Genomic DNA, 27,184 nt, shown 5'->3' with positions numbered 1-27,184 from the left:
CGGGGTTGTCGCTGAAACACAAAACACACTGAAAGAGAACATGGGGTTAAAAAAGGCTCTCAGTGATGCAAAGCGGCTTAAAACTGGGGAAGAAAGGGGCAGGTCCACTCCCGGGCTGTTCATTCTGCCTCCCTGTACCGACTTTTCCTCCCTCCACACACCTAGGCTGAGGTCCCAAGCTAGAGCTTGCCCCTCATAAACATGTCCGCACCAAGCCGGCCGCGCCCCTCAACAAGATGGCGACGGCAGCAGCCCCACCTCCCGCTGCCTCGGTGGCCAATGAGGGAGAAGCACGAAGACTTGAGCATGCGCATATAGCGACTTGGTGGGCGCGTCCAGTGATGACTGGGGGATCCCGGCAAGTAACATGACTAAAAAGAAGCGGGAGAATCTGGGCGTCGCTCTAGAGGTGAGGGGAAAAGTGGGGGTTGGGCCACCTCGTTAGTTGCCTTCTCCTGGCCGCGGGATAAGGGATAGGCTGGGCTATAGGTGGGAGGAGGAGCCAAGCGTAGGAAGAGAGGGCGACGCGGTTTGGGGACAGGGACGGGAGGGGTGAGAAGGCCCATGGGGTTCCCGGAGGCGAGGGAGCCCGAGGAGGTGCCGGATGGGCGAACCAGACTCGAGGGCATCTCTAGAGAGGAAGAGACATGGAAGTGAAGGGGAGCCCCAAAGACGGCCTGGCATAGAAGTGAGGGAACTCAGAGCGGGGGACACAGAACAAAAGGGATGGGTACAGAGGTGAGGGAGACCCCAGAGAAATAGGGACCTGTAGAATCTGAGGGGAACTCCCAAAGGGCTAGGACGCAAAGATGAGGGAGCCCATTCTGGTGTATATTATTAATGGTTTAAATATCCTCTAAAAGGGGAAATTTTTCCTCCAGAGTAGGGAAGCTTGTACCTTCAAAATTACTTTGGGAATATGTAAAGAGAATTCTGGAATTGGTGATGTCACTGAATGGCTTAAAAATAATTTGCTGCATATAGAAGGGAAAGAAAACATGCATATTGAGCAACCGCTATGTGCTACTTTCATTGCATTGTTAATCCTCACTGCAAGCCTGTGAGGTTTGTACAGAGGAGGAAATTGAGGTTTCAGGTGGAACCCAGGCTGAGATGGTGGAAGTGGTGGAGCCTGGGAATCAAGCACAGGTGGTCTTCCTGGAAATTCATCTTGCTTCCCCTGTTTTCCTTCCCTTAGGGCATCCTCCTGGAGGTTGCAGGAGAGGTACAGGGTCATAGTCTTCTTCAGGCTTACTAGTAAGTTCAGTGATTCTCAAACTTTAGCGTGCATAGAGTCACAGGGCTTGTTAAAAATGGAGAGTTGAACTCTTCCCACACCCCGACTAATTCAGTAGGACTTTGATGTGCATTCTTAACAAGGAATCTGCTTTTTTTTTTTTAAGATAGAGTCTCGCTCTGTTGTCCAGGCTGAAGTGCAGTGGCGTGATCTCGGCTCACTGTAACCTCTGCCTTCTGGGTTCAAGCAATTCTCGTGCCTCAGCCTCCCGAGTAGCTGAGATTACAGGCACGTGCCACCATGCCTGGCTAATTTTTGTATTTTTGTAGAGACGGAGTTTCACCATGTTGGCCAGGCTGGTCTTGAACTCCTGACCTCAAGTGATCTGCCCGCCCGCCTTAGCCTCCCAAAGTGCTGGGATTACAGGCATGAGCCACCACACCCGGCCAGAATCTGCATTTTTTTTTTTTTTTTTTTTTAACAAGCCACACACACCCCGTGGTGATGCGGGTAGTTTTAGTAGCACCCCTTGAGAAATATTGGCCTACTTGGTAGGAAAAAGGTTGATGGAAATGTGAAGAGGATGGTTTATGAGTGGTGACTGAGATGGCACTGTGTGGCGGGAAGAACACAGACGGACTTTATAACCTGTATTAGGGTACAATAAGCTGCAGTAACAGAGAAACTCCAAAACTCAGTGGCTTCAAGAACAAGAAAGTGAGTTTTTTTCTAACAGACTAGAGCAAAGGGCAGCAGATGTCTGCAAATGGTCAGATAGTAACTATTTTAGAAGAGACATGGTCTCTTCTAAAGAGCCAAATGGTCTGGGTTGCAACTACAGTTGATCCTCATTATTCACGGTTTCCACATTTGCGAATTTCCCTAATGGGTAAAATGTATTTGTAACCCCAAAATCAGTACTCACAGTGCTTTTGTGGCAAATGCAAAGCAGTGGGAAAAAATTTGAGTCGCTCGAGGTCCATGTTCTCAGCTAAAGTTGAACAGGTGATGATGCCCTGCCTTGTTTCAGCTGTCCTACTGTAAACAAGGGTCCTTATTGTGTTCTATTTAGTGCCCTGTTTTTGTTTTTTGTTTTTTTCATTCTCGTGTTTTTTATTGGTGATTTCGCTGTGTTTTGCTTTTGAGACAGAATCTCACTCTTGCCCAGGCTGGAGTGTAGTGGTGCACTCTTGGCTCACTGCAACCTCCACCTCCCGTTCAAGTGTTCACCCCCACCTTCCCCCGACACAGCCTCCCTAGTAGCCAGGATTAGATCACCACCACATCCGGCTAATTTTTGTATTTTTGGTAAAGACGGGGGTCTTGCCATGTCGGCCAGGCTGGTCTTGAACTCCTGACCTTAGGTGATCTGCCCACCTCAGCATCCCAAAGTGCTGGGGTTAGAGGTGTGAGCCACTGCCTGATTTCGCTGTTTAAAGTGCCCCCGACCCCCGACCCCCAACCCCAAGCATAGGGCTGAAGTGCTGTCTGGCGTTCCCAAGTCCAAGAAGGCTGTGATATGTTGTAGAAGAAAACAGGTTTCTTAGATAAACTGTTCAGGCATGATGTAACTCATAATGTAACAGCACAATACGTGCTGTTGGTTGTGAGTCCAGTGTTAATGAATCAACAATGTATATTGAATAAGGTCACTTTAAACAGAATCACACATAAAACAAGGTTGCAAAAATGTTGTGTCCATAGGCTTGCAGGAACCTAACCTGGTTCGGTATTTGCTAATTCAATATTAGAGGCAACTTTATAGGACATAGCTACCAGGAATAACAAGAACCAACTGTATTCAGGCTAAGGAGTATGTAAATGCAGGAATATGTAAATGAGTGGGTGTGTCAGTGTTCCACTAAAGCTGTATCTGCAAGAACAGGCATTAATTAGACCATTTGGCCACAGGGCTTAGTTGCCAGCTCCTGGTCTAGAGTACCAGGTCTATGGTGGTTCTGCCAGATTCCCTTCCTCTGTAGCTCCACCATCTCTTGGGATCTTGTCACCTTATCAGTGGAACCAGGGCATACCCCACTGATGTGTCCACTGGCAGAGAAAGAGGAGAATGGAGGAAGCACACCCACTGTCCTGGGCCCAAACTGCCCACTTTCCATTGGCAAGAACTAAAACTCCACCTGACCGCAAGGGACCAGGGAAATGCGATCACCAGTCAGGAGGCCACATAGCCAGCTACTGGTTGCTCACTATGGAAGAAGAGACCAGTGTGTTTTCACAGACAGCCTGTAGTCTCACTCCAGATGGCACCTCACCTCACAGTGTGGTTGTGAGGATTAAATGAGACATTGCGTTAAGTGCCCAGCACGTGCCTGGCACCGGATTGGTAATCAATACACGGTAGCTCCAGCCTTTGTATTTCTTTTGCATCCTTCCACCATGGCTAAGTTAACCTCGTTCTTCAGCCTTCGTTCACTCATCTATAACACGAAGGACTTGAATTTCACCCGGGGTTACCAACTCCTTGACTACGGCCCAAATACAGATCACAGATGTCTTCTGTTTGGCTGACACAGATTTTTAAGTATTTATTTATTTATTTATTTATTTTTTTGAGACAAGGTCTTGCTCTGTTGCCCAGGCTGGAGTGCAATGGCATGATCTCGGCTCACTGCAGCCTCCACCTCCCGGGTTCAAGCAATTATCGTGCCTTAGCCTCCCGAGAAGCTGAGACTACAGGCATGCACCACCACGCCCAGCTAAGTTTTGTATCTTTAGTAGAGACGGGGTTTCACCATGTTGGTCAGGCTGGTCTCGAACTCCTGACCTCAAGTGATCCACCCACCTTAGCCTCCCAAAGTGCTGGGATTACAGGTATGAGCCACCACACTCGGCCGGATTTTTACGTTTTTAAACTTGGGGCATGTATTCTCCAAGTGCCTTATACTGGGGCAGATTCCATTGTTTTACCTTCTCCATGCCACTGTAGATATTTATATTTGCTATCTTGGTCCCTAAGTTTACTTTTTGCTTGGATATTCGAAGATTTGACATCTGTAACCGTGTGCCTTGGAAAAAGCCTGACATCTGGCTGGCTGTCTCCCCACCTTGCTTCTCAGTTGCCCCCAGTGGGTCTGAGTATTGAATGTGCACTGATGCTCAGTAGCAGTAGATATTGTCCTCTTATTAAAAGTCGTGTGCTCAGAGCCAATGAAGTGGTGATTTAATCAAAAATGTTTGTTAATCTGACAAGTGCAATAAAACCCCCACAAGTGAGTGAGCTCAGCACCTGCAAACAGTCTCCACTTGTAATGGAGCAATTACCAAGCAGGCAGCACTCACCCCTAGGGCTGGCTCGGGCCAGCTGTATAAGCAGTCACCTCTTAGGACAACCAGGGCACCCTCTAGCCTCCCCCTCAAAGTGGTTCCTTTTGAGGTCTTTTTATCCAATTCATTTGCCACCATATGAGATCTCAGAGTTGGAAAAAACTGTGAGTTTTAGCTTCTGAGATTTCATTCTTAATAAGAAAAGAAAATTATAGTTCAAATGAGAAATCACCCACCCAGTACTGATTTTAATGTTGTGTGGGAGGAAGGAAAGGTTGAATTTCAGTCTAAACTGATAGGAGAATTTTGACTGATGTAAAACCTGTCTGTGTTTTCGGATCTCTGATAGTAATGAGCTGTTCCTTGGTCATTGCACTTTTCTTTTGTAGCTGGACTGTTCAAACTGGTGTCTTTAGATGTTTCAGTGACCAGTTGGTCTTCAGTTAACAGATGTGTGGTGTCTTAGCCGGTATCCTAAAGTGGATAACTTGGTTGGATCTGACCCCTAGTACAGAAAGTTTATCAGTTTGGAAAGCTTTTGGCTACAAGTTACGGAAAACTGACCTCAATGACTTAAGCAAATGGGAGTAGACTTTTCCTCTTATAGAAATTTGTAGGGGCCGGGCGCAGCGGCTCATGCCTGTAATCCCAGCATTTTGGGAGGCTGAGGCAGGTGGATCATTTGAGGTCAGGGGTTCAAGACCAGCCTGACCAACATGGTGAAACACCATCTCTACTAAAAATACAAAAATCAGCTGGGAGTGGTGGTACACGCCTGTAATCCCAGCTACTCGGGAGGCTAAGGCAGGAGAATTGCTTGAACCTGGGAGGTGGAGGTTGCAGTGAGCCGAGATCGCGCCATTGCACTCTAGCCTGGGCAACAAGAGCGAAACTTCGTCTCGGAAAAAAAAAAAAAAAAAGAGGGCAGGATCACTGACCATGAGAAGTGGTAGGCTGAGGGGAGAGAATGGCCTAGGCCAGAAGAGCACCGGAAGGCTTGACGCTTGTGGTTATTTGTATGGTGCCAGCCACTGCAGTAGCCTCCGTGGGGCAGGGCGGGCAGAAGCACCAAGTGTGGCTGAAGACGGTCTCCGCTCTGGAGCAGGCTGTGCACAGGGCTCAGGGGAACCTCCCACTTTCCTGAGACAAGGGCTAGGAGCAGGTGAGTGGACTGTCAATAAATATTTGCTGAACTGGCTCGATTGGCAGGAGGAGGCATTGAACCTTCCATCCTGACGTCTGGGCCCAGTTGAGTGGGTGGGTGGTCAGAGGTGAGGAGGTCACGGTAAAGCAGGCGGTTAGACGCCACCTTGCTGGGAACCCTGAACCCCAAGCCAGGGGCTGGGAGAAAGGCTCACAGCGTGCAGAGGACTGTTCAGGGGCCGCTGGCCATTAAATGAGCCTCACCTGCTGCCAGGCGAGAGCGACAGGTCGCCATTGGGCAGGTGATTTCTCGCGGCTGCCTGCGTCTGGCTCTGCGCCACTTGACGGGGGTCAGGAGACTAAAACCTCATTACCTAGCGCGGCTGGATGGCGGCGTGTGTGGAGTGGCTGTCTGCCAGCATCTTAATTAATGAATTCATAAGGCTCGGGGTGGATGCCAGTTCTTGAAAACTGCGTTGAGCCTTTCAGTGATGAAGAAGCTTTTGCTAATTTATCAAAAAGTAGATATGGGGGGAAAGAAGAGAAAACAAACCCCACACCACCTTCCGGCCCAGGGACAGCTGATGTCTTCCGGCGCGGACTGACTCGGGCGCTACTTGCAGGGCTGGCTCGGCCTCCGTCTCCGCGCGGGAAGGCGTTGGGACTCGCGTGGGCTGCAGCGGCCCCCTCGCCTTTCCGACCTGGCATGGGGGTGTGTCCAGGCAAGCGACAAGCCCCTAGGCTCTCCCTGCTCTTCCTGAAAATTGTTCATTGATTAAAAACTGGGAAGGTCTGCCGTCTTCAGCTGCACAACCTGCGAGAGAAATCCTCACAGGGCCTGTTGATGTGGGAAGCCATATGCGGAGGTTTTTCTGCCTCCACAGAAAAACATCCCCTAAACGATGTGGGGATAATGGGCCCTTTGGGGTTTGAGGCTGGTCACCTGGAAAATTGAGGCCTAAGAACCCCGTGTGACTTGCTGTGGAGCCTGAAGGCCCCAGATGGAAAGCCCCTGCACTCCTGCCAGAGACCATCTGGGCAGGCACTTGGCGGCTTTACCCATTATAATAAATGTCCTGGGGTCTCCTGACGTGTGAAAATGAGTGGATTTTCAAAAATCCAGTTCCCAGGCTGCTGGGGCTGCAGATGACACCACTCTCCAGGCTGTGAATTAGCAAGTGAAAGGGAAGGCTTCGGTACTGCTGGGGAAAGAAGGGTTTATCAGGCCCAAATAGCCCACCTTTTTCCTTCTCCAAACTGGGTCTGTTTTGTGTGAATTTTGGAGGATGCTTTGACAGTCGAGGTGATCTGGGGCAAGATGCCTGGGATGTTTGTGAAGCTCATTGAGTCGGCCCAGTGTAAGGGCAGACGCTGGGCTCCTGTCTCCTCTGTCTCAGCAAACAAATTTCAATCAAGGCTTTCCCTCACAGAGAGTATCTGTTATGTAGACAGAAACTGAGGAGAGCCTTGTACAAGATTATTCCGAGTAGAGAATCTGTTGAAGCCAGATCAGCAAGCTTAGATGGGCTTCAGCTGGGATGTGGAATGACTGTTCTGCAGAACTCTTCTTTGTCCTGAATGTTTTCATGAGGGATTTTGGAGAAAGAGCTTGAAGTGGTGGAAAGAGCATAAGCCCTGAAGCAGAAAAACCCAGATTCAGGCTTCAATTCTGCCCCTTCCCAGTTACACGACCTTGGGCAAGGTGCTGAAAACCTCTGCACGGGAGCTTGCACCTCTGTAAGATGCAGATGGGCCCTTCCTTGCAGGGCAGTTGCAGACACAGGAAGCTGCCCACAACCTGCCCAGCTCCAGGGGTAAGGTGTGAAGGTTGTGCCCAGGAGCTAGGAGTCCCTCAGAGCTGATGAGCGCTGCCTTCTCCATGTGGCATGGTGGTTAAGGGCACCTGGCTGCCTAGCTCCCGGACTTAGTGCCTGTGTGACCCTGGACAGTTACCTATGTCTGAGTTCCCTCATCTGTCAAACGTGGATGCTGATAATACCGCCCACCTCACAGGGTTCTTGCAAGCATGCGAGTTAATCGGTGTAAAGCGTGTAGGTCAGTGCCTGGCACACAGCACAGACTACAGAAGTGTTGCTGCTGCTGTCACTGTTGTGGTTCCATTTTGCTGGGACTTTTGGTTTCCAGAGGCTGCTTACACTCATGCTGTCATGCAGACACTGGAGACTCCGTGACTTGGCTCGGCTCAGCTACCCTGGCACCACGCTCTTTATTGGAAGGTCTCAGTACCCAGTAAGGACCTGGCCAGCCAGGTGCAGGGTATGCCCCATGATCACTGCCTGACCCTGTAGCAAACCTGTCACTCGCTGGCCAGAAGCTCCCGAGTAAAGCTGGAGAGACAGCAAACAACGTCCTAAATCAGAAAGCAGAGTGGCCTGTGTGGCCCAGCGCCAGGCCCCAGGGGTGCCTTCTGCCCTTTCCCAGAAAAAGGTCTGGCCCTAGACAGTAGCTCATTAGGGAGTGGGCAGAGAGCCGCCTCCCTGGCTGTCTAGATGCTCTGTGGGCGCACCATTCAGTAGGAGAATGCAGTGGCATTCGAGCCTGTGGCTCGAACTGTCTCGTGCTTGTTGGCAGAAGAAAAGCTGCATATGAGGCCCCCAACAGCAGCTAGCCCTGGAACTGGCACCCCATCAGCTGACCTGGCCAGGATGCTGGGGCAGTTATCTGTGCGTGAGCTGGCATGAAATTCCCTGCCCCCAGTGAGGCCTCCGTGGGGCTCTGATTCTGAGAGGGCCTACACTCCTGAAAAGATGCCTCGCGGGGATTTCAGACGAATTTTACAGTTTCTCTTAACACAGTGGTTTTATGGCATATAGGACCCCAGGGAGACTTCCTTAAAGCTCCCAGAATAAGGTGATATTCCCCAAGTCAGGCTGCAGAGGAGAGTTTGCTTATCTGCCTGGGGGCTGCTGAACTCCAGGCCCAGGTGCTTGGAGCTGCATCTGTCCGACGGGCTCTCAGGGAGGCTGCAGGAAGAGTCCCTGCCCCTGCTGCTGGGCATGAAGAAGCCCTTTCTGCTCTTGGCACCTGCCAGCAGGATTGATGGCCCTTGTCTAGGGCCTTGTCCCCAGCACCCCTCAGGCCTACAACACAGCCTCTGCAGCCTTGACTGCTGGGCTGACTTTAGATCTTCTTATTCTTCTGCACAGAACATCCCCTCTGTGGAGGGCCTTTGGTCTCATGGGTCTCCTCACTGAGCTCACTCCTCCACCCAGCAGGCCTCAATTCCCTGCCCCAGGCTCTGATACTGAGAAGCAGCAGTTCTCATACTAACTTAGGCAGCATCACTACGGGGCTTTTCTGTTAAAAGAACGGACTTGCTGGGTCCCAGTCCCCAAGGCCTCCCCTGGGGCCTTTCCCACCTGTCTACCTGAGGGATGCTCCTTCTCCATTCCCTGCCTCATATGCCTCTTTTTCCTTCCTCCTCCCTTCTTCCTTTGTGCTCTGTGTCTCCCCTGCCTAGGCAGACTCCCCAGCCATCCCCCCAGGCAGTTTTTAGCCACTGCTGGTCTCTGGGTAAAGAACAGATTTTCCCCCAGGACACCCTTCACACTCGCCAACCTGTTCCTTGGGCCCCTGGACCGCTCACACAGGGCTTCACACAGCGCCTCCCAAGGGCTCAGGCTGGGCCAGATGCCAGGAAGCACAGTGTGCTGGCTTACAGTGGGTTCATACCACCGCCTCTCTTACTTCCTGGGGTCCCCAGAGCCCCTGCAGATAGCAGCCCTGTGCCCCCTGCTGACTCATCTTAGTGACTGGGACACAGTGCTCTTTTTCCCTATGTAAAAATTGACCTTGGTTTTCTGAGTGTAAATACAATGCACGGGTGGTTCTTAATGTTATTGTACAGCAGGGGGCACCTGCTCTCTGCCCCCACACTGTGCCTGACTGAGTGCCGTCTAGGTCTCTGCCTTGGCTGTTTCTCTACTTTGCCGGTCACAGTCACAGCCAGAAGTGCTGCCCCGATAGCTCCAGGCAAGTCCTGGCCCCTGAGCCAGCCATGCCTCTTCCTGCCAGCTGGCCCTACTATGCAGCCTGTCGGGCAGGAGTCCTGGGAGCCCCCGTGGCCTTCAGAGTATAACTTTCCCTTCCTACTGGGCTTGGTCGGATCCCTTCCATGGGGCCTCTTTAGGCTGCCTAGAACCATGGTGTGAGTGAGCCCTGGCTCTGGCTGCTGGGCCTCACCTGCTGTTCCACATTTCCTCAGATGCCCACTGATGCCCAGACCGCCCCGAGGCTGTTCCACCTTGGACATGGCTCCAGGCCTCTCAGGCTAGGATTCTACCAAGTGCCACATCTGCAACCTGGCCCTGGCTCCAGAGGCCCACCCCAGCTTTGTCCCAGGGCAGGATTGCAAAGTTCCCACCGTGCCATGTCTGGAGTAAGCGGAGCGAGCTGGCCTGTGGCCTGTTGTTGTTCTGACATCTATCCTGGGGGCCCTCCCTGCTGAACCTCTTCATGGACTGGGAATGGGCACATCCAAGCTAGAGGGGCCCTCCTCCCTGTGCTGCCAGTCAGCAACTCATGGAGATTCCTCTCCACCTCACACCCGTGCTTTTTTTTTTTTTTTTAGATAGAGTCTCGCTCTGTCACCCAGGCTGGAGTGCAGTGGTGCCATCTCGGCTCACTGCAGCCTCCACCCCCTGGGTTCAAGCAGTTCTCCTGCCTCAGCCTCCTGAGTAGCTGGGACTACAGGCGTGCGCCACCACGCCCAGCTAATTTTTGTATTTTTAGTAGAGACAGAGTTCAACCATGTTGGCCAGGATGGTCTGGATCTCCTGACCTTGTGATCCGCCCAAAGTGCTGGAATTACAGGCATGAGCCACTGCGCCCAGCCACACCCCTGCTTCTGTCACCTTCTCTTACTCTTGCCATGGACTAAACCAGGTTTTCTTTTATTCTCCAAAGATCCAGTGCAAACCACTCTCTGATAATAAAGGTAGCAAACACTTACTGAACTCTGACCTTGTAAAGCATGTTCTGGGCATCTTACCTGTATGGCTCCATGTCATCCTCACAAAACTCTTTGAAATATGAAATGTGGTTATCTTTGTTTTACACGTGAGTCAACTGAGCACAGAACTAAGGGAGTTGCCCGGTGATACCACAAGTGAGTGACAGAGCCAGGGGCACTGATTATAGCCCATGCTCCTTACCACTCGCTTACCTGGAACCACCATTCCAGGCTTCTGGGCACTTGAGCTCCCGACTGTTTGCCCAGTTCTGGCCCTTACACTTCTAGAATCTTCTTGACATTTGTCTTCTTATCTGGTCCTAATCCCCACGTCTTCTCTCCTGGTCCTGGCTATCTTGTCCTGCGTTGCCTTTAGCCTGGCGGTGGCAGGGACAGAGCTAACCAAAGACTGCACATTTGCCTTGGGTCGTCTGCAAAGTGTATAATCCGGGTGCATGTAGTTGAGAGCTGGCTGAAAATTCAAGTCGAGACTTCCTTTAAGACCTACTTTCTGGGTCCTCTCCCACCTTTCAGGCCCATCCTGCTGTGTCAGCTCTGCTCTGTAGCCACCACTCCTGACCCCAGCCACAACTAAAAGAGGCATCTGGACCTACCTTCCCTCCCTGCCTCTGCAGCCAGGTCCCCCAGAGTCTCTCCACTCATGTTGACAGCTGGCTCCTGCTTCAGCAAATGCTGCAGGGTGTTTGTTTGATTGTCAGCTTCCCGAACCAGGCCCAGTGCTGGGGACCCCGCAGGGTCACCTTCTGAGGATGGGTTTGTGGCCTCTGAAGAGCCTCTTGACAGTCTTAGCCTCCCCTCACTCAGCCCACATCAAGCAGCTGGGTTATAAAGAAGGGGAACTTGCTATTTAGAAGGGAATCAGCAAGAGCTGTCAGCAGGACATAAATATTCATAGAGGGAGGTTAGAACTTGAGTCCCTAAAACCTTGATTTGTGTTCGACCGTTTAAGCCTCATTAAAAAGTGGCAAATGAAAGTGGGAATATTCAGTGGAACTGCAGATAAATTGGGCTTGTTCAGATAAAGGCCCCCGACTGCCAGCTCCGCAGGCTTTGCCCAGAGCATGATAGCAGATTGGCTTGGCCACTTGTGGTTTGCCAACCTCAATTTTAAGATTTTGCTTAGCATGAGTTCCTGGCCTTGCTCTGGGGGCAATTACCACTTGTTTGGGCACTTGGTAGCCTTCCAGAGGTGTTCAGGGATGGAAATCCCCAACCTGCTCCCTCCCCAGAATGACATGGAAAACCAAGGCCTGGCTCAAGGACTGTAAGGAGAAATCTCACCTAGGACTAAGACTTGCACTGGGCAATCTGCAAAGCGTATAATTTATGTGCATGTCTAGTTGCTTCTCCTCCTCCTAGCTTTTTCTAGCTTCTGTGGACATGAGGAAGGGAGGATTTCAGACTCCAGTTGCTACATGAGACCTAAACTGTCTGTCCTAGCCCCTCAGTCCCACCCAAGCTCAACTCCACTCATTGTGGCTAAAAATACAAAGACTGCAGCAGGCTAGGCCTTGTGGTGGGCACAAAGAGGAGACAGATGGTCACTCTTCCTTCTAGGACAGGAGCTTTAGACTTGGGCCTCTGCCGGGATCAGGCAGGTCACATATATAAGTGGAATGGGCCAATCTGTGGGCTAGACCTGACCTACGGGCTGCCAGTTGGCACCATCTAGAGACCCCTAGAGTTTGGGAAGATAACGTTTAGACACAAACAGAAGGGCAACAAAGAATATACTCAGCCTCATGAAGGAAGGACTGGTTAATTTCCCAGGAGAAGGAGGGTGGAATGTACCCCGTCCCCTGCCCCCCAACCCCCACCCCCCTGCCACAGCCAAGGGCAGCAGGGAAGCCTGGTGGAGGAGATAGAGCATCAAGAATTAAGCTTTATTTGTGCTCTTGAGTGGAATCTGAGTCTCAGGGTACTGAGGGGCTGGGCTGTGTGCTGGGGGTGCTGCTATAAAGGGGAGGCCACATGGTGGCCTGAGGCACTGGCATGGGGCTGCCGCTCTTCCCTGAGTCTGGCTTCCCAGTGTTCACTTCCCTGCTGCACAGGTTCTAGGTAGGCCTTTGGCCTCCCCAGGGACAGCCCCATCTCCTGGCTGGGTCTGTTTCCCAGGACAGCCCTCCTTTTGGGTGCCCATTAGCAGAGAAACGACACAGTTAACCAGGCAATTAACTCAAGGGTCTGTGGTCGCTTTCCCCCACAGGGCCCTGCTTATAGGGCTGGAGGTGGCAATGGTGGGGCTGCAGGGCAGGGGGTGGATGGTGTGTCAATGCCAGGCTTCCCTCGGGAAGAAGGAAAAGTGGCTGACATGGAAGTGGCTGAGATGGGTGTTGGCCAGGGAGAGAGGCAGAAGGTCCAGAGACTTGGAATGCGACTCTCCTGACACCCAGCCCCAGAATGCCTGCTACCCTCTAACCAGCCATTGTGGGAGGCAGGGATCTTACCTGCAGTTATTGATTACTAACCCTGCAGGGGCTAACTCCAGAAGCGAATGGGGCAGAGAACTGGCTGAGACTGATAAGGAGAGGGGTGCCCCACCCTGACTTCTCAGAAAGTCATTCCATTTGGGGGACCCCCATTCTTCCATTCGTGAAATAGAGGTCTTATTTGCCATGTCTCCTAGGGAAGTGGTGAGAATGAGTGAAGTCAGAGATGGGAAATGGAGCATTATGGGGCTCCGAGGCACTATTCAGTCAGCTGCTGGGAGGGTTGCAGAGCCCCCTGAACCCTTCCACCCACTGACACCCAGGCTCGCCCCAGCCAGAGAGGTGGCCAGCTAAACACCTGGAGACTAAGTCAGACACAGGGAGATGGACTTTCAATGCCAAATGCATGGTACCAGGACCCAAGTTTGGACAACCCAGTCCAGTATGTTATTAAACATTTCTCCACAACTCAAGTATTTCCCCAAGAACACTTCTCTGAAACTCTAATCAAACAAATGGAAAAAACAGATACCTTAACTATTTTGCTACCTTGATGGTAGGTAAAGTTTTTGCTTAAGAACCAAGTCAGAAAGGAAGAAAGGTGTTTTTGAGCATTTTTCTCAGTAATTTTTGCTTCTCACAGAAAAATGTATATTTTTACAACTTGGACTACTAAGTTATTAAGATGAAGTATGTCAATGAGAAAAACACCGTTGTGTTGCCCCTAGATGTCTAATCACCCGGCCCCACATGTGTGGAGTGTTTGGAAGCCAGTTTCTTCACAGCATCTCCGCCACTCTAGGATACACCCGTGGGGCAGGTGCGTGCGGTGTTCAGGGTTCTGGTTGCTCCTGTTGTGCGCCCAACTGGGGCATCGTGCTGGGGAGACAACAGACCAAGGGGCTGCTCCTCTCTACCCCCAACCTGTGCTTGGCCCAGAGGGCTGGGACAGCTGTGAGACCCTGGGCAACACCCACTACTGTTTCCAGTGTGGCTCAGGCCACTGTCCTATGCAGTTCAGAGCTGAACCATGTGGAGGCAGAGGACAGCAAAACAAAGACACTCCAGGGAAGATAGGCCTGGGTGCCCTGCCCTGCCAAAACGAATGAGGGGGAACACCTGTCCAAGACGACTCCCGGAGGCCCTGCTTCCCAGTCCCAGTGTTTTGAGAGCTAGAAGCCTCGGCAGCCCACCTCTCTGTGGCCTTTGTTTCAGATCGATGGGCTAGAGGAGAAGCTGTCCCAGTGTCGGAGAGACCTGGAGGCCGTGAACTCCAGGCTCCACAGCCGGGAGCTGAGCCCAGAGGCCAGGTAATGCTCCTGCCCAGCCACCCCACCCTTCCCCATCGGGCCCCCACCCCCTGTATCTATCCTGGGTCCCCAAAGTAGGCCTGAGGCAGAGGGTTTGGGTCCTTGACATCTTAGCTTCAATGCACCCCCACCACCGAACAAGACCCGAGCCCTGCCAACTGGCATGCCAGCTGCCCCTCAGGTGGGGAAAAGGAAAAGGGTTTGGTCCATGAAACTCCTTCCCCCTCACAGGAGGTCCCTGGAGAAGGAGAAAAACAGCCTAATGAACAAAGCCTCCAACTATGGTAAGAAAGTTCCTTTCAGTTACCAACCCCGGCCTCCAGTCCCCAGAGCCAGGAAGGGTCAGACGCCCAAGGGGCCTGACAAGGCAGCAGGGAGCAAGGGGGTTCTTTGGGAGGGAACCAGCCCCCAGAGGCTGCAGACACCCCTGCTAGGCTCAGCAGCCTGCGGGAGAGCGGGTTCGTTGCTTTGTTCTAAGGGAGGATGAGACGGCCTGTGGGTCTGTCTGCTCTTTGGGATGAAGGGCTGTGGCCGTGGCCAGGTCTAGGAGACACTCATTCACCTAGACATCGGAAGTCTGCTCTCCCCACGCCCCAGCCCAGCCCAGCCCAGCCCACCCCACCACACCCTCCCAGGAAAACCATGCGGTGGAAGTGAGGGGTAAAGGAAGCCGAACCTCCCACTTGGGTACAGCAAGGGCTCCTGTGGGTGGAGCGATGCCGCCACCTTCTGGGCACTGGGGGCAGAGGCAGGTAGAGGCCAGGCCCAGCGGGGCGCCAGAGGGTGGCTGGCAGGCTGGTGGGCTCCCTGCTAAAGGCTGGGGAGGACCACGGTCTACAGATGCTCCTCAGACTCGTCGGTTCTGTTCTCCCCTGGGGGACCAGGCCTGGCCAAGAATCAGCCCCAGGAAGGCTCTAATGGCAGGGAGTCCCGCAGAAGCGCTGGTCTGATGAATGCCGTAGGCACAGTGCACACCTACCAGCCCTTCCTGGAGTTCAGCATGTCTGGGCCAGTGCACCCTGGGCCCTGGACTCAGTCTGGCCTGCCCAGAGCAGCTCTGCAGGTGTCTCCTCCCACTGCCCAGCACAGACAGGGATGGGACATTAGTTTCCCTTCAAGTTTAGCGGTTTTCACACAAAACCACACCACCACTCAATTTAGCCCTCACAGAGTACCCCCTACCTGCGTGTCACCTGGAGGGGATACTTTGATACAAGTGTGGCCATAGAGCAGCAGGACTGATTTCCTCTAGAATCAAGACCAGCTGCCTCATGGACACAAACTGCATCTTAGCATCCCTAGATTCTGCTCAACCAGGCCACCCAGGACAGGGCAGGGACTCAGGAAACACGCGGCCCTACCTGGCACCTCCTCCACTGTCGGGCCCAAGGAGGCCCCAGGTGCCCTCAGTTTCTGGTTGGCGGATGAGATGCCTGGAAGGATGAGCACCACACAGCCAACCCCATGACAGGCAAGCAGACTCACCTGGCGATGTCACACCACCTCCTAGCTTGGCTTTCAGGTGTGGCATTTTTGGTGACTCCTCACCCACCTCACCCTCAACCTCAACCACATTTAAAGAGCAATAGTTGAGCAGCACTGGGCACTGGGACTTTATCAGGCTGGTTCTGTAGCCAAAAGGGTGTCAGGATTTGGGCAGATTAAGAAGGGCAGGATCATTTTTATGGGTAAGGAGGTGGCTGGAAGGGTGCGTCTCTGCCCTCAGCAGTTTGTACCCACTCGTTGGAGAGGCAGAGCAGAACAACAGACGGGCCTAAACTGCCTGTCCTATCCCTATCACCCTCTTTCCTCCCAGAGAAGGAACTGAAGTTTCTTCGGCAAGAGAACCGGAAGAACATGCTGCTGTCTGTGGCCATCTTTTTCCTCCTGACACTCGTCTATGCCTACTGGACCATGTGAGCCTGGCACTTCCCCACAACCAGCACAGGCTTCCACTTGGCCCCTTGGTCAGGACCAAGCAGGCACTTCAAGCCTCAACAGGACCAAGGTGCTGGGGTGTTCCTCTCCCAACCTAGTGTTCAAGCATGGCTTCCTGGCGGCCCAGGCCTTGCCTCCCTGGCCTGTTGGGGGGTTCCGGGTCTCCAGAAGGACATGGTGCTGGCCCTTCCCTTAGCCCAAGGGAGAGGCAATAAAGAACACAAAGCTCTTCCCGTCTGCTGAGTAAATGTCATGGTCTGACTAGCGAAGGGTGGGGGGCGGGGGCAGGAAGGGGCAGCAGCAGCAGGGGCGGCACTCAGGAGTCAAGGAAGAAGAGATGTTCAAGGGAAAGCTCTGGATTACAATTCAGAATAGAGGAGAAGGCCCCCAGCTCGACTGGGAAGTAAGGAGACAGTGGGAAGCACTTTCCAAGCCAAATAGTAGGAGTTACTTCCAGGGCTCGGGCACTGCTGGGGTTGAGCAGCAGATATTGTGCCACCTGTCCATCCCCCAACCACACACTGTCATGCCCTCCAGTCAGTGCCATTGCTTGTAATTATGGCAGAAAAAATGCAGTCTGTGCATCGAAGGGCGGCTTGGGGACTTGAAGTGGTCATGTGGCGATCCCAGGGGAGTGCGGAGTTAATCCATCTTCGACAGGCAGGCAAGGCTGGGGAGGCTGCTGAGTGGACAGGAAGAGTCATGGTAATGACCAGTCAGACTTACGGTGACAGTGGCCAGTAAATCAGGTAGGGTTTGTAGTGAGAAGTAGGGGTGGGGCTGATCAGAGAGGGAGTTGTGGCAGGAGCAGCAAACTCAGACATCCCCCTTACCCTTCCACCCCCCAACTCTAACTCCTAGCTTAGGAATAAGGAGGGGAGCAGGTGGGAGGCTACAGCAAGGCAGAACAGAGGAAGGGCGTGGATGGCTGAGATGAAACCAATTAAGTAGGAAAAACAAGGGATGGAGTTGCCCAGGGAGCTAAGGCCATACACGAAGGACTCTTGGGGCCAAAGTGAGGAAGTCCAGCAAAGTGAAGGCGGACTTTGGGGGGCAACCAGCACCAGGGTGATGACTAACTAGTGGAGAAACCAGCCAGGAACAGAGAGGGAGGTGCCTGCAGCATCTGCATCCCCCGTCCCCAAACACAGCCCCATGCAAGCAGAACCAGCCCTCCTTGGAGGGGAGGCAGGCTAGGGTCATTGAAACCATCTCTCCCTCCCTCTTTCCCCCAAGTCTAGTGACACTAATTGGTCTGACGCCTCTGTTATTTTAGTCACACAGACTGATCCTGGATTGTCACAGTGCCACCATGGAGTGAGCTGTGTGATTTATGTAAGGGGAGAAGGTGCCTCTCTGCCCTCCCGGGGCTGTGGGTTCATTCATTCTGCAGTCCCTGCTTGTAACAGGAGCTGCACAATTTCCCCCAACTCTTCTTTGGGCCCCCTCTTGAGCAGCAAGCAGCAGCCCTGGGAGCCCTGCAGGGGCCCAAGAGCTTGGACAGGCTCCGATTAAACAAACCCTCTTTTCTCTCCTCTGCTTTGAGTAGAGCTGCCTCCCCTTCACCTCTGGCTCAAGCTGTTTCATCCAAGCCAGTCTCAGATCACAAAGCACTGAGGACAAACAGCAGCAGCCCCAACACAGAGCCACACAGGCATTAAAAATATGTTTATCTTTAATGATCCAAGATTCTGCAAGACACACTGATATACCCAGAATTGGGTGGAAATACAGCATCTCAGCAGTGCTGCTGCCAGCCTGGGGGTAGGGAGCTGGATGCTGGCTGAAGGACCCCCATGGTGAAGTTGATTCCAACCTCACGGGTGCCTCAGTGCCCTATCTCCATGGAAACCAGCCTGGCACTGGGATGGGGCCCTAGGGAGCCTGCATGAACATCTCTGAGAGGTATTTCCCATTAAAAACAACCACAGGTGCCCACCCCCACCCCAAGCTACTGCCCAGCTCCCCCTCCTCTCTGTGTTGTCGGCCAAGATAAAGGAAATGGGAGTGACCACATAACGACAAACAAAAGCAGACTGTACCTCCTATTAGGGAAGAAAAAGGAAGGGAAAGGGTAGTAAGGGAGCTGCACTTCCAGCTCAGAATTCTGCCAAGACCCTAGAGCGGCTATGGCAGACAGCGGTGCATGACTGCCAGAGGGCAGTGCTACCCAAACCCCTGGAGGTACCCTTTGTTACTGCTGGGGCCACTGCTGCTGTGGGGGAGAGAAAGACGGGTCTTCAAGGCTGCTTCCTGCCATCTAGCGCTGCCCAATGTTTGGACCAAAAGGGGATGGGACCTAGGATGGCTCTACAACTCCATACTCAGTACGAAAAGAGGGCTCCCAGGATCTCAATGTGGTATCAGGGACGAGAGGTCCACGCTCCCTCCTTCCCACCCTGCTGGACTGTCAGAGCTCTGAGCTAGGAAGAACTCCAGGGAAGGCCAGGATGAGTGGGGGATGGAGACAAGAAAATGGTTTCCAACTTGGCATCAAAACAGAGTAAGTTCAAAGAAACAAAACCTTGATTTTTTATAGCAGGTTCTCCTGGCCAGCTCATGACAGCAGGTCTCTACCCACTCAGGGATGGCCCAATAAAAAGTTGGGCAAAGCAAGGGCATGGCTACCCTCAGGGCAGTGCATGGAACTCAGAAAAGTGAGTCTACAGCATGCAGGAGAGAACAGCAGAGCCCACAGCTCTGCCACTCTGATATGTTCTCCATCGGCCCCACGTGCCCTAGGCACTGACCTCATACCTGCCTCAGGAGCAGCTTCCTTCAGGCTGAGTCCTGGCAGGGGAAAGTTCCCAGGCAGGTGTCCCAGAAGGAACGTGACAGTGTTCTCTGCAGGGCCCTGCCTGAGCTCTTCAGGGGATGGAGAGGAGGCCACCCACTCCTCATGCCAGGTGCAGTGCTCCCCAGTCCCTTTTCAAGAGGGGGAAGAAGCCAGCACTGTGGGCCCCAGGTGGCCCCATCTCAGGAATGACAGGGCATTCTGCAGGGGTGGCGCATCCTGAGGCTCTTAGGCCCTGTGCATCTGGATGAAGGAGAGGACATCCTCCTTGGACAGCTTGTCCTGGTCCTGGGGCTTCTGGGAGTCATGCACACGAATGCCATCCCCCCACTCCCAGAAGAGCCGGCCATAGTAGCAGATGCTGGGGAGGAGAGGGACGGGAAAGAGGTCAGGACTGCACCCAGATGGCACAGGGTCACGTGTTCTTAAGGGTGTGGGGCGAAGGGGTCTGTCAATGACTTTAGTTGAGGTTCTTCCCCCTGGCAGGCAAAAGGTACCCAGTAGGCCCTAACTCCCCTGCCTCCCAGAACCAACTTTTCCCAACAAACAGCTGTTGCTGCTAATTGCATCCAACTGGATTCCTACAGTGACTGATATTCCTGGCTTATCTGTCTGTGCTTCTCTAATATACAGTATTAGTAGTGTGGTGACAGAAAATGTCAGTGGCTAATTACAGGCACATTAGGGCTGCTGGGGAAGCCTATGACCAACAGTCTGACTAATGGACACCAGGTCCTAAAGAGGGACAGCTGGGACCTTGAGTGCCAAGGGGCAGGGCTGTGGGCCCTCAGCAGGTTCCCACCATCAGGCCAGTGTTGGAATGTCACGGAAACGTGGCTGCTCCATGGGGGGGATACGCTGCCACCCAGATGGGCCTTCACAGCCAGGCCCGTAACCATTAGCAGGTCCAGGCATCGTGCTTCCCTCACCAGCTCTACCCAGGTCCAGCCACACCTGCAGGGGGCTGCCATCCCCACAGGTATTCTCAGGCCTGTGCTCAGGGGAACCCCTGCACGGGCAACAGTCTCAGGACCCAGGGTGTGCCCCAGGACAGCTGGCTGGCATCCTCCAGGAGTATTTGAGGCTGCTAAGGAGGGCAGGCTTGGAGGAGAGCTACTTACTGAAATGGGGCAATGGAGTCTGCAGGGAGGTCAAAAGTAGAGTCCTTGGTTTTCTTGTTGTAGAAGAACTTCTTCTTGAAGCTTTTGCTGAATCCCATAGTCCAGGGCTCTGATGGGAGGAAGAGGGGATGAAGCCCAGAAGGGACACAAAGCACTTGTGGAGGACAGGTGTTGTGCCTTCCTCCACTCCTGGTGGTCCTATTCCTGCCTCCCACCAAAAGCAAGCAGGGAATAGCCCGTGAGGCAGCAGCCTTCATCACCAGCCCAAAGGGGCTCCAGGAGAATGACTAAGCGATGACTTGTCAATGACCCCACCCCAGTCCTGCCAACCCTCCATCAGGGTAACATCTCTAGGACTCTGACAGATGTAGGACTCTGTTAGCCAGAGCGCTCTGAAGAAAGGGGGATGCAAATGGACAGAAACCAAGCTTGACTTTCTGGATCTGCTGCTGTCTACTGAGAAGGCCCTTTTCCTGCCATGAGAACAGCACGTGCGTATGTACAAGTTGAGCTCCTCTCCGTATTCCCTAACCAACTCCCAGGGCCCACAGAAGAACAGAAGAGGCTCAGGGAACACTGTCCCCTAACATATGCCTCAGAGAAATGCCAGCCTGGCTGCTACCCACCTTAGCTGGGAGCCCTTCGCTCTGGCTCAGGTGGGGTCTGGACCCATCACCTGGCAAGGAGAGGGGAGAGGGGAGGGGATGGCGGGAACAGTCCCTCCTCACCCACCATTCACCGTCCTGACGATGTAGAGGCCCATGGGTACAAAGTGCCGGTCATCACGCCCTGTGTAGCTGAGCTTTGGGGTGCCACTGGAGCCCTTGATGATCTTCATCTCCAACCTGATTTCCCCGAGAAGGTATGTGCATGAGAGAGAGAAAAGGCCCTGGCTGATAAAATTAGTCTCTAACTAATAAAATCACCCCAACTGCAGTATCTGATCCTGGTTTGACTTAAGACGAAACTGAGGCACACAGCCGAGGGAGTGGGTGGCCATGCTGAGTTTAGAATTCAGGCCCTGAATTCCCACTCAGGCAGTGGAGGCAGGCGAGTAACAAATGACCCTGCTGTGTCACTGCTGCTTGAGGGATTTCAGGGTGACACCAGTAAGGGTGAGATCTGACACCATGGGTGCCCATGGCAACACTGCGGCCACTAAAGAGTTAATGTAACCTCTACATAAACATACGCAGAAGGAGACTGAGATCTGTGAGCACCCGCACACCACTAAGAATATGGGGACGCATTTATGCCCCTTCTACCCCTCCAGGCTCAATTTCTCTCCCAGCACCGGGAGCTAGGATTTATGGTATTTCAAGCAGCTTGCTGCTCTGCCCCTTGCAGGGCCCATCGTAACTATGACAGCATCAATGAGCCCGTATTTCTGCCTGACACAGCCCGCCTGGCTCCCTCCTGATAGGATGCTGAAGCAGCTCTCAGCCGGGGGACTCTTGACTGCAGCGGTGCTGCAGCGAGGCAGGTGAGGTGAGGGGACCGCTGGAGGCAGCTCACCACCCCACCCCTGACCCATCTCTATGAAACAGAGGATGACTCTAGGACATGGCCGCACTCCCACCTCCTCTTGAATCTGAGCTTCACTGGTCAAGTCACTCACCTGACAAAAATCTTCTCCATCTCTTCCAGTCTGTACACCTCCTTCACCCTGCGGGTAGAGGGACAGAGACAAGACAAAGGCTTCCTGGGGGACATTCTCATCCAGGAGGCAGCTGGGAGGCAGGAGACTGCACCTGACCTTGGCTTCTGCCCCAGGCCCTCCCTGAAACCACCCAGCCCACCGGCAGCGAGGACACCAAGCCTGCCACGTGGCTGTTCTACACAGACAAGCCCTGGGTTTCAGAGCTGCCAAGCAGCTCCTCAGGCCTGCGTCAGGGCAATTGGGGAGTGAAACTGGATGCTGGAAGACAGGAGGGAGAAAGAGGAAGAAAATCTGGCAGACAAAGATGTCTCTGTCAGCATTCCCACCCCAAGTCATCTTCACCATCACCAGAGGGCAGAAAACAAAGGAGTAGGCTCTTGCCCAGGTCTGTCCACATGGATTTTAGGCCTTCCATAACAAGTTACTGCTAAACAGTCGTAATAGTCCTATTACCCACAGTGGGTGGGGAAACCCTAACAAGGATGCAGGGCTCTTGTTTGATGCCCATGCTCAGCTCTTGGGGGCCCTGAACATGTCTTTGGAACTGCTAGTGGGGAAGGTTCCCAGAAATCCAGCAACCAAACCACAAGCAATGAAGGCAAGGTTCCCCCTGGGAGCTGTCTTTCAGGACCTAGCAGACAGGACATTTTAAAGGGCAGACAGAAATTCCTTTGAAACTTTCACATGCCATCTATAAAGTGCATTCTCAATATTGGATTTAATTTTAACAAAGTAAATTGATGTTAAAAAGAACAAAAACAATGTGGATAAAGTGTAAATAGATACCTCAATCTCCAGCTGCATGAAGCCCCCAGGAGCAGGGCTAAGCAGTGCCCTTTGGCAATAACCTCAGACCTCAGCCTACCCTGGAAAAGTGTGTCCTCCATCTGTCTCCTCCTGACTCTGTTCTCTTCCTCCTTTCCCTCTCAGGGTCCTGGAACTTTCCCACTATCTAACATTAAAACAACCCTGGCCTCCTTCTCCCTCAGCACTGGGGGTCCCATTCCCCCAAACCATCCTTCTCTTTTTCATGTTCAAAATTCCTATTCCCTCAGCACCCATTTCTTACCTGAAAAAAAATTAAAAGGCCAGGTGATGTGCTAACAATGTTCAAGTGGCAACGGGTGATTCATGAGGTGGGCTGGCACTCTCAGAAGTACGTGGGTCCTAAACAAGGATGCCTTAACCCCTCAGAATGAAGTTCACCCACTGCCAGGCAGGATGGGGAGATGCTCTGGGGCAAGTCACCTACCTAGCACCCCCAAACAAACTTCACGGCAAGAATGGTCTTGTCTCTAACACCCACTTGCCTAGTGCCCTCCACTGAGCCCTCCCATCCCTCACTGGACGGGAGCAGCAGGTACTGGCCAGAAAGAAGCATGGAGGGTAGGGACCACATGCTCACCTGATGGGATTCATGTCAGGCCGACTGGGCTTGGAAACAGCTTTCACAAATTTCTCAGCAAGCTGAATTCTACAATCCAAACAGTCTCTCTCAGAGGCAAGCCAAGGATGCCTCCACCAGCACCCCTACCCCCAGGGCATTTTCACAGCTCCAGTAGGAGAACCTTCTGAATCTGCGGCAAGACTGCTCCAAGAGGCAGCACCCATGTCCCCCAGGAAGCCCGCCCTGCCCTTCTCCACCGACGTCTTTATTCATGCCCCACCCCTGTGGATTCTGACCTCTAATTTCACTATGTCGGTTGGTTTTCCTGAAGTGTGCCTTCAGTTGTGCTCAGTCACCTCCACTAGAACTTCAAGTATCATCTTTACTGTATGTGTCTGCCCTGTCACCCCAAAGCATGGACACCACAGTGCACCCACTCAGATGAGCAACTTAAATGGGACCACTCAAGCACAGGATATTTCTTCCAAGGAGTACTCCCTCTTCCTGCAAGGTCATCCTCTTGCTCAACTTTAACATAAATACCTCAACCTGAGCAGCTGTGGCAAAATGGAGTGTGCTGTTATCTCTGATAACCAGGGCCCAAGCCCTAGCAAACTCTGAAGTGGCAACTCCAATTCTCACCCTGACTTTGGGACCAGCCAGTGGGTGGGAGAGGGAAACTCTTAGGATGTCAACAAGCAGAGAAGGCCTAGATGAGGGGCCACACCTTGGGAGGCCACTGTCCTCCCAAGCTGCCCTGGCCTACCCCCACCCTCCCTACCCTGGGGCCCAGGTCAGACCGCTGGTTAAAGTGCTGCTCCCGAACATCGGTGCCATTCAGCACAAGGACATCGAGGATGTGGATGGCACTGATCTTCCGCTGGGCCTTCCCCTAGAAGGATAAGTAAGTACACTGCCCACTCTGCCAGGCATCAGCCTTCAGCCCCCACTACCCACCATGGCATGCTGGCTCCATTCTGCCTACAGCTGGGGGAAGGGTAGGGCTCTAAATGCAGGATATTTCTCTTGTCTCTCTCCCAGCTGCTCCTCAGCATCAGACTGGCCTGGGCTTCTGAGCAGGGTAAGATCCAAGGCATTGGGTGATAAGGCCCCTCGAACCTCAAACCCAGTGAGGCTGCTGCCTGGATCTGGCTTACCCCCCTTGCCAACTGTTCCTACTGACTGTTCTGAATGTCACCATATAGATTTCATACTCATGGTTCCTGAGAAATAACAAGTCTCTTGTTTCCCAAGGGATCTCTGGTCAAAAACTAAATCAGCTGCTAAAAAATACCCAGTAGACTCACCAGGGCCCTCAATGCACAGAGACAATCGAGGTCTCCTCTGACGCACAGAGACTGCGCTCCTCCTTACCTGAACCACTGTGGCTTAGAGCAACTGCTCGGGGAGAAAGAGTCATTATAAACCCTTACCCCAGCCCTGGGCCCTGTCAGCCACCACACAATGTAACCAAGTTAACTCAGGGCAAAAGGCCAGGTTCAGCAGCCCCCTAGTCCCCTAGCTGCAGGGCCAACACCTGAGCAGAACCATCTCTGACCTCCCCTTTCAGCTCATGCACAATTTCCACAGATAGCAGAGTGTCCCGGGGCAGCTCTGTCTTCAGGTCTAGCTTGATCCAGCGGTCTGACTGGCGGCCATCCCACGTGTAGATCTGGGATTTCTACAGGCAGAGAGAAACAGCCAGGTAAGGAAGGCATGGAGATCGAGGGATAAGAGGCTTACTTCTCAAAAGAGCTTTTAGTTGGCAGCTACAAACTGATGGGACTGGGACATGTCACAAGAAAATGTCTATGAGAGATTAAATCCATTATACTGATAATGATAGTAGTGTTCTCCAGTGCCTCAGCAGAAGAGAAGCAGAGATCTGGCTCAGCCTTGGAACGGGTTGCAGGGCACCACTCAAAAGACCTAAGTTCATAATTAGTGGCCCTCAAAAAAGATCCAGTTTCGTATATGTCTAAGGTGGGTTTAGTGAAGAGTCCAGAGAGCAGAGAAGGAAAGAGTAAGTAAAATGAGAAAAAGACAAAGTGTGAGAGGGCACAAAAGAAGTAACTGAGGAAGACAGGATCAAATTATATAGAAACACAAGTCAAGAGTTGAAAGAAAAAGCAATGACTTTACCCAGTTAAGTAAGATAAAGAGCTTGCCAAGGCTTTCCCTCACCTAATTTTAGACTCCAGGGGGCCCAGGGTAGGGACAGGGAGTGTCTTTGCACGACAGGGGATGGCATGGGGTGGTGGTCGTGTTGCAAAGGAATGGCTGCATGGGCTCAAGCCAGATTAGCCTGCTGACCACTCTGCTAGCCTGGGAAGCTCTGTATCACAAGAAAAGTAGCAGTGTTCCTTTTAGCAATGCACAGAGTTGAAGAAACAAATGAAAGAATGAATGAATGACACTTGGCAAACTCAGAGGAAGAAAGGAAATGAAGTTTCAAGAAATACCTTCACTAGTGTCAAAGCAACAGCTACTTAATGCCAAGAGAACATGTACCAAGTGTGGCAGGCAGCTGTCCAGATTCCACAAAGGGCAAATCCACCATCCCAAGCTGGGCAGGAAGCCAGCTGCAGACTTACCCCCAGGCCGATGAGGAACTTCTGCTCACTGCCAGATACCATGCAGCGGTAGTCAAACACAGGGCGGATCTTCTCCAGGGTTTTAGAGGTGAGCAGTGTGGGCTTGTAGCTGAAGATGTCAATCTCAGTGCCCTGCAGCCACGAGTCAGAGAAAACACTGCCGGGTTGGGGGAAGGGACAGTATGGGTGCCTATATGGGCTGGGGGCAGGCTCGACAAGGTAAGGGACAGAAAGCATTGGCTGTCTGAAATATGCTCCCCTGCATCCCCTTCTCTACCTAACTGTGCACTAAATGGGATCTATTTCCATCTGCTTGGAATGTTCCTGGAGGACCTATCAGGAGAGGCTGGAAAAGGAAAGAACACTGAGTCCCCAAGTACAGATCAATTTACCAGACCTATAAGAAAATGTCACCAGAATATAAAAGCTGCCCCTTCAATAAAACTAAAAGCAAGGATTCTCCAGCAGTTGGTTTGGGAACAGTTTAGTGATCTCTTTACCCCATTTAGAAAAATGTACACATACTATTCTTTTGAGGGCATCTTGAACCTCGGTCTCTACTCCCTGACCCCCACAAAACCAGCACAATTGCCCATGATCTGGGACAGATTTAAATGAGGCCCAAGTAAAAGCTGGAGGTTGAGTGGTAGGAAGAAACATGGCAAAAGAACTCTGAGGACCACCTCACCAGAAATAAGACAAAGAACCTGGGGTTAGGCCAACCCTGCTGTGGGCTTCCCTGGCAGCTCCCTTCACCCTGTGCCCAGCTCCCTTGCCTAAGATTATCCCACACTCTATGTCTCCTTTGTAGGCAAATCCCACAGGACCCTGAACTTGCCAGGGTGACACAGCCAGAACCACCCTTTGGGTGGCAGGAATGCTGAGCACAAGTACTGAACATGAGAATCTTCCGTTGGCCTGACTGTGCTCTTGGGGAATTCAACACCCTATACCAAAGGTTCCCACCTGTGGCAGCCTTAGCTCCGCCCCTTAGAGCCCATGGGGGGCATCTGCACAAGCCCTCTGGAGACCATGCATCTGGGGCCTCAGTGATACCATCCACATCTAGAGACAGATCTCTAACTTTTTATGTCCACCACAGATACCAGTCTTACCTGGATTAGCTCAAAGAACTTCGATTTAGGGTCGGAGGAAGAAGGAGCCACACGAGCCTGGTCTGGGATCTGAAATAAGACAGCAAAGAGCTTTGACTTTCAAATGCCCTTTTGACCAAGACCATGTATGAGTGTATGCAGGTGGAGGATAGGGTCAGACTGGGGAGGAGGAATGGCA

General features: G+C 52.6%; 2 protein-coding genes across 3 annotated transcripts in view; one reads left to right on the top strand and one right to left on the bottom strand.

Annotated features, from left to right (window-relative positions):
- The first annotated feature begins 314 nt into the window (after nt 1-314).
- On the top strand, nt 315-16,564 carry CCDC167 (coiled-coil domain containing 167). The gene is made up of 4 exons (XM_054490845.2): nt 315-409; nt 14,303-14,397; nt 14,629-14,681; nt 16,214-16,564. The coding sequence occupies exons 1-4, from the start codon at nt 368-370 to the stop codon at nt 16,315-16,317; spliced, it is 294 nt and encodes a 97-aa protein (XP_054346820.1). The 5' UTR covers nt 315-367; the 3' UTR covers nt 16,318-16,564.
- A 111-nt stretch (nt 16,565-16,675) lies between these two features.
- Nucleotides 16,676-27,184, bottom strand: part of CMTR1 (cap methyltransferase 1) — a 49,882-nt gene continuing 39,373 nt past the window's right edge. Inside the window, exons 16-24 of one of the 2 annotated variants that reach the window (XM_063666177.1) lie at nt 27,007-27,075; nt 25,892-26,023; nt 24,856-24,978; nt 24,098-24,189; nt 23,316-23,384; nt 21,869-21,916; nt 20,983-21,095; nt 20,251-20,359; nt 16,676-17,017 (exon numbers count right to left, since the gene is read on the bottom strand). In XM_063666177.1, coding sequence (XP_063522247.1) covers nt 16,978-17,017; nt 20,251-20,359; nt 20,983-21,095; nt 21,869-21,916; nt 23,316-23,384; nt 24,098-24,189; nt 24,856-24,978; nt 25,892-26,023; nt 27,007-27,075 — 795 coding nt within the window. In that variant the 3' untranslated portion in view covers nt 16,676-16,977. Of the gene's footprint in view, nt 17,018-17,992; nt 19,491-20,250; nt 20,360-20,982; nt 21,096-21,868; nt 21,917-23,315; nt 23,385-24,097; nt 24,190-24,855; nt 24,979-25,891; nt 26,024-27,006; nt 27,076-27,184 lie in introns of those variants that run through there. The other variant, XM_054490844.1, reaches the window with a different exon arrangement.

This window comes from Pongo pygmaeus, chromosome 5, assembly GCF_028885625.2.
Source record: "Pongo pygmaeus isolate AG05252 chromosome 5, NHGRI_mPonPyg2-v2.0_pri, whole genome shotgun sequence".
Lineage (NCBI taxonomy): Eukaryota > Metazoa > Chordata > Mammalia > Primates > Hominidae > Pongo > Pongo pygmaeus.
This window is presented reverse-complemented; position numbering and strand designations above follow the sequence as displayed.